Source organism: Ochotona curzoniae, unplaced genomic scaffold (genome assembly GCF_017591425.1).
Source record: "Ochotona curzoniae isolate NIBS_2020 unplaced genomic scaffold, NIBS_Ocur_1.0 contig_1942, whole genome shotgun sequence".
NCBI lineage: Eukaryota > Metazoa > Chordata > Mammalia > Lagomorpha > Ochotonidae > Ochotona > Ochotona curzoniae.
The window spans coordinates 298,620-314,643 of NW_024465266.1; the positions used below are offsets into that span (position 1 = coordinate 298,620).

The 16,024-nt window shown below is 43.8% G+C and overlaps 1 protein-coding gene across 1 annotated transcript; it reads left to right on the forward strand.

Moving 5' to 3' along the window:
- Positions 1 to 219: 219 nt before the first annotated feature.
- LOC121149306 (E3 ubiquitin-protein ligase TRIM31-like) lies at positions 220 to 15,623 on the forward strand. The gene is made up of 9 exons (XM_040969827.1): positions 220 to 636; positions 2,281 to 2,376; positions 5,161 to 5,301; positions 8,807 to 9,037; positions 10,604 to 10,626; positions 11,086 to 11,207; positions 13,706 to 13,780; positions 14,503 to 14,727; positions 15,097 to 15,623. The coding sequence occupies exons 1-9, from the start codon at positions 220 to 222 to the stop codon at positions 15,621 to 15,623; spliced, it is 1,857 nt and encodes a 618-aa protein (XP_040825761.1).
- Positions 15,624 to 16,024: the final 401 nt, after the last annotated feature.

Consider the following 16,024-nt stretch of genomic DNA (forward strand, 5'->3'; position numbering starts at 1 on the left):
ATTGTCCTTCTGATTTCCCTCTACAGAATGTTCACTGGGTTGAAAATCTTACTCCTTTCAATTATTTTTTTCTCTCTCTTCTTTTCCTCCCACATTGCTCCCATGGTTGATTGACAGACTCACTTTCTCTTTGCTCTTGTTCCTTCTCACTTTCAGCATTGGTTTCCACTGTAAACTTACAGCAATCCTACAGACAAGAATCAGCCTGGATGCTCTGCCATGGCAAGCCAATGGGATTTTACCGACCTAGAAGAGGAAATGACCTGTCCCATCTGCCTGGACATTCTGCAGGACCCTGTCACCATTGAGTGCGGGCACAACTTCTGCAATTTTTGCATCACTCAGCTTCAGGAAGCCTCTAAGTATCACATCAAATGTTTCCGCTGCAAAACTTATATGAAGAAGAACACATATGCACCCAATTTGCTGTTGGCAAATCTGATAGAGAAAATTCGAGGTATGGATCCCTCAGAGAGGCAGCAGAAAGAAAAAGAGCTGAGATTTCCAAAGCATGGGGAGAAGCTGCACTATGTCTGTGAAGCAGATGGGCAATTCCTTTGTGTGGTGTGTCATGACTCGAAGGAGCACAAACTACATGTATCCAGAGTGATAGAAGAAGCTGTCAAGCATCGCCAGGTAGGCATGGGGACTCCCCATTGCTGATGGGAGTTTGATGGAGCTCTGCAAACTGTTGTCTCCTTCATGTGGGTTTGTTCTCTGTGACTCCTGCGGGTTCTACCTAGCCAGGTCCACTGAACTCCTGGTTCTAATCTAAGACTGCTGTCCTGGCCAACAAGGAAATAGTGGAGGATGGGAAAAAAAAGCATTAAAAATATTTATTTATTTATATTGGAAAGACAGGTTTACAGAGAGAAGGAGTGACAGACAGTGAAAGATCTTCCATCCACTGGTTCACTCCCCAAATGCAGCACCAGTCCTAACTGAGCCAATCTGAAGCCAGGACCCAGGGGCTTACTGTATGTTTACAATCTGTGGCAGGGTACCAAGGGTTTGTATCATCCTCTGCTGTTTCCCATACCATAAACATGGCGCAAGATGGGAAGGGAACTAGCCAGAACACAAACTGGAAACCATATAGGATATTTTTGCTTGCAAAGGGAGGATTAGTCAATTAGGACATCATGTCAGACCCCCCACTGATTTTAAAAAGAAGAACTATTTATTTTTATTTTAAAGGTAGATAAGCAAAGAGAAGGAGTGAAATTTGATCCACGAACTGGCTCATTTCCCAAATGGTTGCAAATGCTAGAGCTGAGCTGATCCTAAGCCAGGAGCCAGGAGACTCTTCCAGGTCTTCCACATGGGTGCAGAGTCCCAAGCACTTAGGTCATCCTCCTCTGCTTTCCTAGACAATAAGCAGAGAATTGGATTAGAAGCAAAACAACCAGGATGTGAACCTGTACCTAAATGGGACGTTGTCACTTGAATGGGGAGGATTATCCTCTGGAGCCATGTATTGGCCCCAAGACAAGGAATCTGATTCAGAAGATATGGACACCACATTGGGATCTTTCAAGACATTATCATGTCACATGTAGTTTGATCCAAGAACAGCTCACTTCCTTTACCCCATTAACTGCCCCCAGCAGACAAGGGAGAAAAAAGAGTTGAAATATAGTTTCCACTCCCCTCTTCCTGTAACTTGACACTTCCCACCCTATTCAGAGATGCATATAAGCATGATTCCCTCTCAACTATGTAAGCAATATTAAAAATAAGATAAAATATAAAATAAAAAATGATTTGGGCTCAAATTTGGATTTCAACTTGATTGTGTGACTTTCAACTTGAGTGTGCAACTTTCAAGAGATCTTTTGGGTTCTCTGAACCTCAGATGCTTTAGTTTTCAAATCAAACTTAACATCTTTTAAAAAAAAGTTTTGTTTTTTTTAAACATGTAGATTGAGAGAGAAACAGAGAGAGACATATAGAGACACAGAGACAGAGAAAAGTCTCCCATCTTCACTCCACCAACTGCTGAAACAGCTGGATCTGAGACAGTCACAAGTGAGAGCTCGTAGCTTCTTCCTAGTCACCTACAGAGATGCAGGAACCCAAGGACCTGGGCCATCCTTCAATGGTTGCCCAGGCCTATAGCAGCAAACCCAAAACTGGGGTGAAACCATTAGTAGAACAGGATGGGAAGGTTTTGGGGAGTTCTTCGGCAGTTTTCAAGCACCATCTGGAGATATGGGGTGGCTTTCATGAGCCCAAGAGCAATCAAGGCAGAGCCTTGACTGAAGATCCTTCTCCTCACAGGAGCAGATCCAATCGCATGTGGGGATCTTGGAGCAAAAGGAGCAGGAACTGGTACACATGAAGGCTCAAGTTGACAAGAATATCAGCCAGTTCAAGGTAAAGGAAAACCCTACCCTGTGTTATTTTGGTTTTGGCGTGTCAAATGAAATTTTTAAAAACTACATGGAAGCAAGTTAAAACTGAACAACCTTCTGGAAAATCAGTTTTAGGCAAATTCTGAAACAAAAATGATGACTTAAATGATAGCAGAATATGGCAGTGAGCACAAACGAAGTGCTCTTATTAAAAAAAAATTGAAGACTTGAAAGGTAGAGTAAAAGTGAGAGTGTCAGAGGAGAGACAGAGTTTTCACTCATTGGTTCACTCTCCAATGGCCTCAATGGCGAGGAGGTGGTTGGACAGCAGGCATGAACTCTAAACTTCATCCAGGTCTCCCATGCAGTGGCAGGAGCCCAGAGTTTGGGCTATTTTCTCTCGTCTTCCAGGGTGCATTTGTGGGAACTGGATTACAAACAGAGCAGCCTGTGCTTGAACCAGCACTTGAATATGAGATGTTTTCATTGCAAACAATGTCTTAATGGGCTGTACCATGACACTGCCATGAGAAGTACTTTTAAATGTATGTTCTCGGGGCCTACATCATGGTGCAGTGTGCTAATCTTCCTGCTTTGATACCAGCATTCCATATGAGTACTTGTTTGAGATGCAGCTGCTTTATTTCTAATCCAGATCCCTGCCTTTGCACCTGTGAAAGTAGCAGCAGAAGGTATAAATGCCTGTGCCCCTGAGCCTATGTGGAAGATTTGGATGGAGTTTCTGGCTGCTGGTGTCAATGTGGCCCACCTCAGCTTGTTGTGTGCATTCAGAGAGTGAAATAGCAAAGAAAAGATCTCTCTCTCTCCCTGCTCTCTTTCTCTCTCTCTTTGCCATTCAAATTAACAAATTTTTTTCAAGAAAAAAAAGTTTGTTCTCGGTCAGCAATGTGGTGGTATAATGTGCAGACAGGTTTGGAATGACAAAGAATCATTACACAGAGTGAAACACAGGGAGCAGATTCCAGGAAAAGATAGGTCAGGCAGTTGGCATGGCAGTACCTGGAGACCCCTGTACATGGGGTAGCAGGAGTAATGGTGGAGCGGTGTTGCAGTGATAGGATAGTGCACCAGCAGCCATAGAGCAGTGATCTGGACTCAGACCATCTGGGCTCCCAGCGGGAGCCAGAGATTCAGTAGTGTCCACAGCATCTGTGGCAGCCAGGTGGGAATTGGAGTTGACCAGGAACTTAAGAGGTGAGTACAGACAAAGAACTGCCCATCCTGCTGATGTGTCTGACCCAATAATAAGCAGAGAGGGAGCAGTGGACTCCAAGGCAAAGTTCAGGAATGGGGTAGATCTCACATCACAGACTCAGTAGTGCCAGAAAGGACACCATTTTGTGTAGTAGCGCAAAGAGTGTGGATTTGAAGGGATTGTCTGGAGGGGGCTCATGTCTAGCTAATTGCACTGAACTTATGCCATAAGGAAAACAGTGCCAGCTTTGCATCCTGCAGGGACTGTGTGGTACCTGGATCTGACAGCCAGCAACTCCAGAACTTCATCATTGTCCTGTCAAGCATCAATTTGCTCTGAGGGGCAAAAACTGAGGGGGAAGGGAAAGAGTAGGAGGAGCAGAGGTAACTGCACCTGTGCTAAATCAGTAGCGAACAGGTGCAGTTTTTACAGGACCAGAATCTAGGGGATTGCTGGGACAGCAGCTGACCTATCCAAACACTAAACTGGGAGCAAACTCACTTTCAGCTTAGTGCATTGTGCAGGTCCCTTGGATAAAATAGTTCCATTGTGGCACTCTACAGGCTCCACTCAAAATAGTTTCAGGTGGCCCTCAGACTTAACGGCCAGCTGGTGTCAGTAAATCAGCACTGCCAATAATACAGTTTTTTAGGACAATTGGTGTTTTCCTACTCTAGGGCACTGACTGAATTATAAAACCAAGTTGTAGACCCTTCAAATTCGCACGCACTACTGTTCTTGTTAGAAACTACTAACAAGAACAGCAGTGACCAAAGGTGAAAGGAGAGACAAAGGCACAATGAATATTACTGAAGACACTCCGGCAAAGGAACAAAAGCCTCCACAACCCTCAGAGTTAACTCAGGAAGACACTGAGAAAATGGGGGATATAGAATTCAGAATACTTGTTATAAAGCTTCTTATCAACAATAAGAAGCACATACAAGGTTCAAAGAATTTAAGGAATATATTAAACGCAGGAAATAGCAGCAATGAATCAAATGAAAGCTAATATATCAGAAATTAATAACAGAATGAAGCAAATTAAAATTAGAGTGGAAAGTCTAAATAACAGAATGAATGAAGCAGAAGAATTTCAGAGTTGGAAGGTAATTCCTGTCACCGGGCAAACAAACAAAAACCTGGAAGCAGAGCTGGGTCAAGCTAAAAAACAACAACAACAACAAACAAAAAAACCAGTATAAAATAATTAAAAGATATGATTAAAAGGTCCAACATAAAGAGTTACGGGGCTCCAGAAGGTGCAGAAAGAGAAGCTAGGGTTAAGACAATATTCAATGAAATAATAAGCAATAATTTCACTAATGAGGAGAAAGAATTAGAAAACAGCACCCAGGAAGGACACAGAACTCCCAACAGAGTTAATCAAAAGTGAACTTCACCATGACACATGATAATCAAGCTCTCCTAAGGAAAAGATCCTTAAATTTATATGTGAAAAAAAATCAAGTGATTTCTAGAGGAACGCCAATCAAACAGAGAGCTGACCTCTCAGAGAACATGCTACAGGCCAGAAAAGAAAGGAGTGACATATTCCAGATTCTAACAACAAAAATATTGCCCACACAGATTATACATCTCACCAGCCAAGATAAGTACAAATTGATAGAAGGAGGATGTAAAAAGATATTGCAAGATAATGACAAGGTAAAGCAGACAGATGTAGCCATTCTTATATCAGATGTTATAGACTTTGATTTGAAAAACATTGTAAGAGATGAAGAAGGACACCACACAATGATCAAAGGATCCATTCAGCAAGAAGATATCATCATAATAAATATATTTGTACCAAATGCCAACCCATCTTGTGATGTGAAACAAATATCATGGATTTAAAGGGAGAAATAGACTCCAATACATAGTGGTGGACATTAATAATTCCTCTAACATCACACATATCAACGATTTAGAACCTCAGCAAAGAAACAACAGAACTTAGTTGGTATCTAGTGAACCTTTTCTCCTACAGAGACTACACTATTTCATCAGCACATGGTACCTCCCACAGAAATGACCATATTATAGTCCACAAAACAAGCCTCAGAAAATTTTAAAAAATCAAACATACATCATGCATCCTCTCAGACCATCATGGAGTCAATCTAAAGACCAGGAAGTCAAAAGACCCAGGAGGACATGCAAATACATGGAGACTGAATAATAGGCAAATAAATGAGAAATAGGTTAAAGTGGAAATCAAAGGGAACATTAAAAATTAGTTGAAATAGAGGAAGACATCAACACAACGTATTAAAACTTATGGGTTGCAATCAAGGCAATGTTAAGAGGAAAGTTCATCTCAATCAATGCTTACTTTAAGAAACTAGAAAAGCAACTAGTAAATGAACTAAGCTTCCAGTTGGAAGGATTAGAAAAATAATAGCAAAGCAATACAAAGACTAGTAGAAAAAAAAATGGAGGAAATACACAAAATAGAGAGCAAAAGAACAATACATAAGATCAATGAATCAAAGAGCTGGTTACCTGGTTCTTTGAGAAAATCCACAAAATAGATTCCCCACTATGTCAACTAATCAAACAAAAGAGGGAGAAAATGTGCATGAATAACATAAGAGACAAAAAAGGAAATACAAAACTGACATCTCAGAAATAAAAACAATCATCTGGAACTATTACAAGTAACTACATGCAAACAAATCAGAAGACCTAGAAGAGATGGGTAGGTTTTTGGACACATACAATCCACCAAAACTGCATCAAGAAGCAATTAATAATCTAAATAGACTTATAACATGGACTGAGATTGAATCAGTAATCAAACCCTCCCAACCAAGAAAAGTTCTAGACCAAAGGGCTTCACTGCTGAAATCTACCAAACATTTCAAAAGGAACTTGCTCCAATTCTCCACAAGCTTTTCCAAAAAACAAAAAGAGAGGCAATTCTCCTAAACTCTTTCTATGATGTCAATATCACCATAATACCAAAGTCAGACAGAGAAAAAAACAAAACAGAATAAGAGAACTACAGACTGAAATCCTCGATGAACATAGATGCAAGGATCCTCAACAAAATACCAGCCAACAGTATCCAACAGCACATCCGGCAGATCATTCATCCAGAGCAGGTGGGATTTATCCCAAGCATGCAGGGATGGTTCAACATTCTCACAGCAAAAACTATGACTCACCACATCAACAATTGAAAAATAGAAACCATAAGATCCTCTCAACAGATGCAGAGAAAGTGTTTGATAAAATTCAACACCACTTCATGCTAAAAATCCTAAGCAAGATAGGCATAGAAAGAACATTCTGTAACACAAAGCAATATACGAAAAAACCAACTCCAGCAATGTGCTAAATGGGAAAGATTGGAAGCTTTTCCACTAAGATCTGAAACTAGATAGGGATGTCACTGTTATAACTACTCTTCAATATAGTATTGGAAGTCTTTGCCACAGCAAGAAAAAGGAATTAAAGGAATCCAAATTTGAAATGAGGAACTGACATCATCTCTATCTGTAGACATACGATTGTTTAAATAGGAGAACCAAAAACTCAGTCAAGAGATTATTGGAACTCACAAGAGACATTGACAGGGTAGCAGGATACAAAATTAATGAGTGCAAGGCAAGGGTACTAGTGTACAGAAATAATTCCATGGCTGAGAAGAAATTTGTACGTACAATCTCCACTAAATACCTAGGAATTAAACTAAATATGTTAAAGACGTCTATGGTGAAAGTTATATAGCCCTAAAAAGAGAAAGAGAAGAACACATTGAGAGATGGAGAAACTTACCATGTGCCTGGATTGCAAGATCAATATCATCAAATGTCCATATTACTAAAAGTAATAAAAGGATTCAATGCAATACCAATCAAAATACCAACAATATTCTTCTCAGAAATAGAAAAGATGATACAAAAGTTAATTTGGAACCACAAAAGATCACAAATAGTCAAAGCTGCCATGAAGAATGAAAATCAAGCTGGAGGAATCACAATTCCAGACCTCAAGACATACTACAGAGCAGTGGCCATCAAACCAGTCTGGTACTGGTACAGACACAGAGAAGTCAATGGAACAGAATAGAAACACCAGAAGGGAGCCCACACATGTATAGCCAACTAATCTTTGACAAGAAAGTTGAAAACAGTTCAGGAAAAATCTTGGTCTCTTCAACAAATGCTTTTGGGATAACTGGATAGCAGCTTGCAGAATTATGAAGCAAGACCCGCACCTGTCACACTATACAAAAATCTGCTCTAAATGGATCAAGGACCTAAATCTACACCCAGAAATCATCAAACTACTAAAGAAAACCATAGGAAGCAATCTCAAAGATATAGGAATAGGGAAAGACTTTTTGTAAAAGACGACAAAATTACAGACAGTCAAAGACAAAATAAACAAATGTAACTACATCAAACTAAAAACTTCTGTACAGCAAAGGAAATACTTAATAATTAAGTGAATCAGGACCAATCGAATGGGAGAAAAATCTTTCTACACTACACAAGTGATAGAGGACTGATTACCAGTATTTTCAAAGAGCTTCAGAAATCCAGGGATAGTTACAAAAACAAAAACTCTGTGAAGAAATGGTGCAAATAAATGAACAACATTTTTCAAAAATGAACAGATTCACATGGTGAACAGATAGATGAAAAGATGCTCAGGATCCCCAGATGTAACTCTAGTGAAGCAGGCCTACATCCAGAACTCAACTAATAACCCCTTCTGGCATTGATGCATGTAGAAAGGCACCCTCATTCACTGCTGGCGGGAGTGTAGCTAGTACAACCACAGCAGAAAATTGTATGGAGAGTGCTTGGAGAATTACAAATAAGTGTACTATATGCCCCAGCTATCCTGCTCCTAGGAATATACGCAAAGGAATGAAATCTGCATGTGAGAAGGGAATCTGTTATCCTATATTCAGAGCAGTATAATCTACAATAGCAAATACATGGGAACAACCCAGATATTGTCTATTGTACTAATATGGGGAAAAGCAGTCTGGAGGTGAAAGTCTGGGAAGGTGACAGGGAAATCCCAGAAACTATGAAATTGCACTATAAAAATCAAAACTAAAAAAAAAAAAAGAAGAAGTTTGTTTTCCCCTCAATTCTGTACTCTGTTCTACATCGGTACTCAGTGTAATCAAATACAAAACTTAAAATGGAATAACATCACATGAAGGGCAGTTGAGAACACCTCTTCTCTGTGTCCCTGTTATTGTACCAAGGCCCAGGTGCATGTTGAGAAACAACGGATCCACACGGAATTCACGCACCTGCAGCAGGTGCTGGAGGAGAATAAGAACTTTCTCCTATCCAACATCGAGCAGCAGGCTCAGCATGGAGTCAAAGAGTGTGAGCACTACAACGCTGCCACCCAGGCACTGCTCACCTCACTCAAGGATCTCAAGGATTCCCTGAAGGCCAAGGAGCAGATGCTACCCAGACAGCTGCTGCAGGTGAGTTGCTTAGGGGGTGGAATCACTGCAAAGCAGAGCTCAAGGCTTGTGTCTGGCCAGCACACCTGTGCCTGGCAGAATCCTCAACACTACCTCTAGGGCCGCACCATCCAGCAGAAAGTTGGAATGGTAATGTGTCATTTGGAACAGTAGTATGAACCACATGTGTGACTTAGAGTAGGTAACCCACATAAATAATTCAGAAATATACTGTCAGTTACTGCCCAGCATAATTAAAAAATGTAACATGAACCACATGAATAATTTAGAAATTTGTTGCAAGTCACAGGGGAAGAGCTTCAGCATGCTCAAGGACAAGTGTTCAGTACAGTGGTTGAGAGGCCACTTGGAGAATGCACGTAACCTGTTGGTGTGCCTGGTCGAAGCCCTACCTCCACTTCCCAACTAGCTTCCTACTATTGTGGGGCCTGTGAGGAAGCAGGTGATGGGGCAAGTCCTGGGATTCAGCAACCCATGTAGGAGACCGGGACTGTGTTTCAGGCTCCTGACTGCTACTTGGCTCAGCCCTGGCTGTGTGAGCATTCAGGGAGTAAACCAGCAGATGGCACATTTCTCTATTTTCTCTTTCCTGTGATGTTCAGACAGATGGAAATTATATTTAAAAAGATTGTGTGACTGGTGCTGTGGCTTAGTGAGTTAAGATGCTGCCTGTAGCACCAGGCTCCCATATGAGTGCTGCTTCACATCTCAGCTGCATAAATTTTAGTCCAGTTCCTTACTAATGTGCTTAGGAAAGCAGCAGAGGATGGGCCAAAGCATTGGAATCCTGCACCCATGTGTGAGACACAGAAGAGGCCCTTGGTTTTAGATTAGCTCAGCTCCAGCTCTTGTAACCACTTGGGGAATAAACCAGCAGATGGAAGATATTTCCTTCTATCTCTTCTTCTCTTTGTAAATCTGCTTTCCAATAAAAGTAAATTTCCAGTTTTTCAAAAATCCATGTGATGAATAAATTGTAAGTAGATTCCAAAATATTTACCACAAAATAATTTTTTTTCTAAATTCGTTTGTTTATTTACTTGAAAGGCAGAGCTACAGAGAGACAGGTAAAGGCAGGGAAAGAGATTTACCTGCTAGTACTGGTTCCTTCCCTAAATGGTGACAGTGGCCTGCACTGTGCCAGGCAAAAGCCAGGAGCCACTTCTGGGTTTTATAAACCATTGTTAGTTGTGCTGGTTGGAATGATTATTCTTTTCTTTCAAGAAATTTCATGCAAAGTTACTCCTATCTTTTTCCTGTCCCAGGGAATATGGCCCCCTTGCAAGTTAAGTATCAAAAAAATCTCATTAGCAAAATGTTACTCTCTTTCTGATCATCAATGGTTCTTGTTGATGTCTAACCATGATTTCCACTTTCAGCCATATCAGCACTTCTTGAAGGAGTCCCATGAGTGACAGCAGGGAAGAGAGAGAGTGAGAGAAAGAGAGAGTCTCAGAGATGTTTTCACTCCCCTGGCTTTGCCCACACCCCCTCGCCTCCTTGGCTCCTTGTGGCCTCATGGGGGAGCTGGGTGCTGAGACCATGCTGTTTTTCTTTCTCTTGCAGGGCATCAAAGGCATCTTGCACAGGTATGATGACCAGCCCACATGCATGCTGCCCCTGAGTCATTCACTTATCAGTACTCAACATAGCTTCAGATACCCTCAATGTTTCCTGCTCACGAACACCCACACCCTGGGACTTTGCACTCAGGTTTAGGCTGCATGAGGAAAATCTGAGCTGAGCAAATGAGTTGGTTGTGTGAGGCCTGAGCTGTTATCCCCATTTCCTGGGGTATCCTGCAGGCCCCCTGCTCAGCAGGATGCCTCCCAGTCCCCTCTCCCTGCCCCACTGCTTTTCTCCTATTCCCTTCATGTCCAAGTCTCCTTGGGCAGCTTCTCACGTTAGCCTATCATCAGTGATGGCTTTGTGATTCAACGCTCCCTAGTCCTTGATGTCCACTGCCACTCCCACTGCTGTGATTCCATCCCCACAAGGCTGGGCCCAAAGGACCGGACTCCCCACCCAGTTCTGTCTTGTTCTCCTAGGAGTGAAGAGTTTCAGGTTCAGCTTCACAGCAAAACCCCAATTCCTCTGGACCTTGATCAACAACTCAATGAAGCAAAGTCCAGACATGACTCTGTGATTGACACCCTGAGGAAATGTGGAGGTAAGAAAGAGGCTGAAAGGGTCTCTGTTCCCCACCTGGAAGAGTCTCTCCTGTCAGTGGCTATCATGGATGGCACCCTTCCCCTGCCAGTGTCTATGAGCCTGGCCATGCCTGCCTCAAGCATTTCTCCCATGCTCTGTTCCACATGGTACTAGTCTACACTCACCCCTCATCAATTCTTGTATTAACCCCCTGGCCTAGGGAAGTGACTGCGGGCAGAGGGGCAGTATTCTGCCTCCCCAGGGCTTGCAGACTCTATGATCTCTGGCCCATGTTTGTTTGTTTGTTTGTTTCTCTGATGCATATTGCTACTTCTGACTACAGAAAATGCATTCATAATTGATGATGTTTTAGAGATTCTGTCTTGCACGAAAACAGATCAGCCAGGACAGAAGTGCAAAGTTGGGTACTGAATGAGAAATTCATTAAGAAGTACTCTTGATTTACAACCAGGAAAAAGGGTTGGTATTTGTAGGGATGCCCTTCAGTGTGAAGGCCTTGTGTGTTTAACTGAGAGTAAGGTGGCTGAATGGAGTCTTCTTCCTAGGACCAGCATAAGAGCTTCCCCTCCCCCAAGTCTTCCATGCACTAAATGCAAAAGGAAGATGAGGGTAATGCCCCCAGTAACAACCCCCTTCCCCATTTATCCATGAATCTCCACTTTCTTTTGTTGTTGTTGTTAATTTTTTAATGATTTTAATTATTAGCTGATCATTTCAAAAGGCTGAGCATCAAGAAGATAGAAGAGACAGAAAAAGAATGAGTGACAGCCTATTCTCATTCTCCAAATGGCTGTGGCAGCAGGGTCTGGGCCAGGCTGAAGTGCAAGCAGGAATTCCGTGTGTGTTTCCCACAAGAAGGGCAGGGGTCCAAACAGTTGGGCATCCCAGGCCTTTTGCAGGGTATTGGATTGAAAGTGGTGTGGCAGAAATGAGCACCCAATGGAGAGGTGGCCAAATGGATTATTGACATCACAGATTTCAGTTTACTTGCTGTGCCACAACTCTGGCTCCAATCCTGCAAAATGTAACATTACAGGCAGTCTGAGAAGGCAGCAAAGGATGAGTCAAAGCCTTGGGACCCTGCACCCATATGGAAGACCCAGAGGAGGCTCATGGCTCCTAGCTTCAGATGGGCTCAGATTCTGCTATTCCAAGTATTTGTAAAATCTGTAACATATGTAAAATCTGTAACATATGTAAAATCTGATTTGCCTTTCCAATAAAATATTTAATAAAAATTTTATGAGGCATGTGTAAGTGTTCATGGAAAATGTGTATAAGAAAAAGATTTAAAAATCTATCCAAAATGAATGTATTAAAAAACGATACTTTTATTGGAAAGTTGGATTTTTTTAATTTGAAGATTAACTTTCATTGGATAGTGAGATTTACTGAGGGATGAAGAGAAGGATCCTCCATCTACTGGCACACTCCCCAAGTATCCACAATAGCTAGAGCCAATCCAGACCAGGAGCCAGGAGCCAGGAGCTTCCCCAGGCTCCTAAGCAGGCGCAGGGTCCCAAGACTTTGAGTCATCTCCCACTGCTTTTTTAGGCCACAATATTTGAGCTGGACAGGAAGTGAAGCAGCCAGGACATGAACGAGCACCCATATTGGATTCCAGTGCTCACAAGCAGAGGACTAGCCAATTGAGCTACCGTCTTGGCCCCTTAGACAATTTTTAAAAGGTTCATTTTAGGTGACAACAGTAGGCTAGTGACTGAAATCCTCATCTTGCATGCACCTGAATCCCATATGGATGATCCAAAGCCTTGGAAACTTACACCTATGTGGGAGACCCGGAAGCTTCTAGCTTAGGGTTTCTGATCAGCTAAGCTCTGGTTGCTGTTGCCAATTGGGACTGAACCTGTGCCTGGAAGATCTTTTTCTGCATCTCTCTTCTTTATTCTGAATCTTCCTTTCTATAAAAATAAATAAACCTAACAAAATTCGTGTTTAAAAAGCAGAGAATTGGACAAAAAAAAGCAGCAAACTTCCATCCATGCATTCACTTCCGTAAATGTCTACAACACCTAGGGTTGGGCCAGGATAAAACTAGAAGTCAAGAACTCAATTTGGGTATCAAATGTGGGTGCAGGGGACCAAGGCATTCAGCCATCTTTTGCTGCTTTCCCAGGCCATAGACAGGGAGCTGAATCAAATGGAGCAGCTGAGACTTGAATCTGTGTCCACATGGAATGCCTCTGTGCAGCAGGTTAGCCTGATACAGCATGGTACCAGTCCCCATGAATTTTTAAGTTGCCTAAAATGAGTGGCTCCTGTTCCAGGTCTCATCAGATGTCCACCGGACCAGTGCTGGGCTGCATGGCCACATCAGGGAAGCAGGGCAGCAAGGCTGGAAAATCTAACATGCACTGAGAACATGGAGACAGTTCCAGCTCACTGCTCCTAGGGGTTTCACATTCGGGCCTTGTCATGTGACCCTGGGATCCTTAACTTCTCTGCCCTCTCTTGCCTTCTCTTCTCTACCTCCAGACCAGCTCAAGGATGGCACTAAGAAAGATCAAGACAAGATGCTTCAAGACAAGAGGACAACCTGCCAGCAGACCAGTAAGTGGGGTGAGGGGCTGCTTCCTGCCATTGGAGGAGAGTGAAACTCCCAAAGTGGAAGGGAGGGGGAGGATTTTCCCACAAAGAATAGTCCTAGGGGGTTATTTTATGCTTTTAGACCCAGGTAACTCACAGCCATTCAAAAACATTCTAAAGTAATCAAAAATCATCAATTGATGTCTTCCCTGCTCAGAGACAGGAAAGATAAGAATGGGTCTAGACGTGCTGGATGCAGGGCATCTCTGCCATCTTAGCCGTCCTGCTGGGCAATAAGCATGCTCCTTGGCGAGATCTCTGTTTAGAGACAATGGCAGGACACTTCACGTTCAGGGGGAACTCAACCTTCCCACACTCAGGTCCCAGTAGCACAGGCCAGCAGCAACCCTCCTCCTCCCCTACTCCCATCCTTACCCCCACCACTCCTGATGACCCTATGGCCAACTGAAAGGTTTCCACTCTTCCTTTGGGGGCAGTGGTGGTGCCCCCTGGGCATCACTGGCTGCAGTTACTACCGATTGGCTGGGTTCCGCATTGCCTTTGTTTAGTTCACAGCCTCTGGATTTCAAAACCTAAGTTAGCTTCCCCTCCCAAATTCCTAGAGTGTCTGCTTGAGAGAAGTAATTCTGATGCAGACAGTTGGGAGGGTGAGCTCCTTGAGCTTGTGCGGGCAGTGCCCTCCTGCTCCCACTGATCTGGCTTTTTCCTTTCCTTCTCTGTCAAAGGTGACCCAACTTTCACCACAGGATCCTCAACTCTCCACACCCCAACTCTATGCCAACCCCGATATCGGTCATCCTTCACGATAAATTTGGCTAGTCCAGACCCTCGCCTGCTAAAAGGCAAAACGTTTCTCGCGAGAGCTCCCGGGAATGCTAGTGAGGATGACGCCAGGAACACTAGGAGCACCCATGGCCCCTCGAGCTCTTTGGAGCTGCAGCTGATGCTGAGTGAGTGTCTGGGGCCATCGAGAGCTCTACTTTAGGGGAGCTAAGGAAGGGGTCTGGTCTCCTGGGATTGGATGTTCAGGCAGCTGTGGTGGCAAGGACTCCAAGGAGGAAAGGACTTGTTCTTAGAAACAACAATCACGCTACCTTGTGGCCTTCGTCTGGCTCATGGTGCCCTCTAGCGGACATATGAGGTCCCTGCTGCTGTGTCCACTCCACTCCTCCAGAGTGCAGTCCACACTGGAGCTAAAACCTGCCTGCTCACAGGTCGCAGAACTGGTCCCCTTGGGCGCAACTGGCAAGAGAAAATCTTCCCCTGTTGGTTAGGGACTTAACCCAGGGCTGCACCTGTTTCCCCTCCTCTTCCCACAGCCCCTGTGATCTTCAATGTGGCCTCGGCCCATCCCGACCTCAAGTTTTCCCAGGATCTGAAAACAGTGACGATGGATATGATCCTTCAGAAGTACTCAGAGGATCCAGCAGAGCCGCAACACTTCTACCCGTCCCGTTGTGTGTTGGGCTCGCCAGGATTCTCCACTGGCTGCCACAGCTGGGTGGTGGAGCGCAGTGGACCCCAGGACGGGTCATGTGTCCTGGGCGTGGCATGGGAGCAGGCCCCTCGAAAGGGCGGCCTGACCCTGGAGCCAAAGAGTGGCTTCTGGGTGCTGCGCTTCACCAGTTCCAATTGCAGGGCACTCACTGGGAGAGACTCATGGGAGCTCCTACCGGTCTGTCCCAGGAGAGTGGGAGTCTGCGTGGATCTTGAGGGCGAAGAGGTCAGCTTCTACGACCCTGATACCAAGGACCACATCTACACTTTCCAGGCCTCCTTCCCGGGAAAGATCTTCCCTTTCTTCAAGCTGCTGTTCTCAGGCACCCAACTCACCCTGAGCCCCTAGCCGTGCTCTTTGGACATTTTCTGCAACTCCTTGGGGCCAGCTTTTTGCTAGGCGGTAGGGCTGACACCATGTTTAGAGGAGACTGGGGTCTGAAGTCTGTGACTCCATTTAATTTTTTTGCTTTTTAAGATTTATTGTACTCTGAAACCCGACGCGGTAGCCTGTGGCTAGGTCCTCACATTGTAACCAATGGGATCCAACATAGGGGCTTGTTCCCAACCAGTTCCCTGCATGTGGCCTAGGAAAGCTTGGAGCATGGCCCAAAGCCTTGGGACTCTGCACCTGCATGGGAGACCCAGAAAAAGCTCCTGGGTCCTGGCTTCACATCTTTCCCTCTATGTCTCTTTCTCCCTGTAAGTCTGCCTTTCCGATAAAAACTACATAAATCTTTTTTTAAAGAT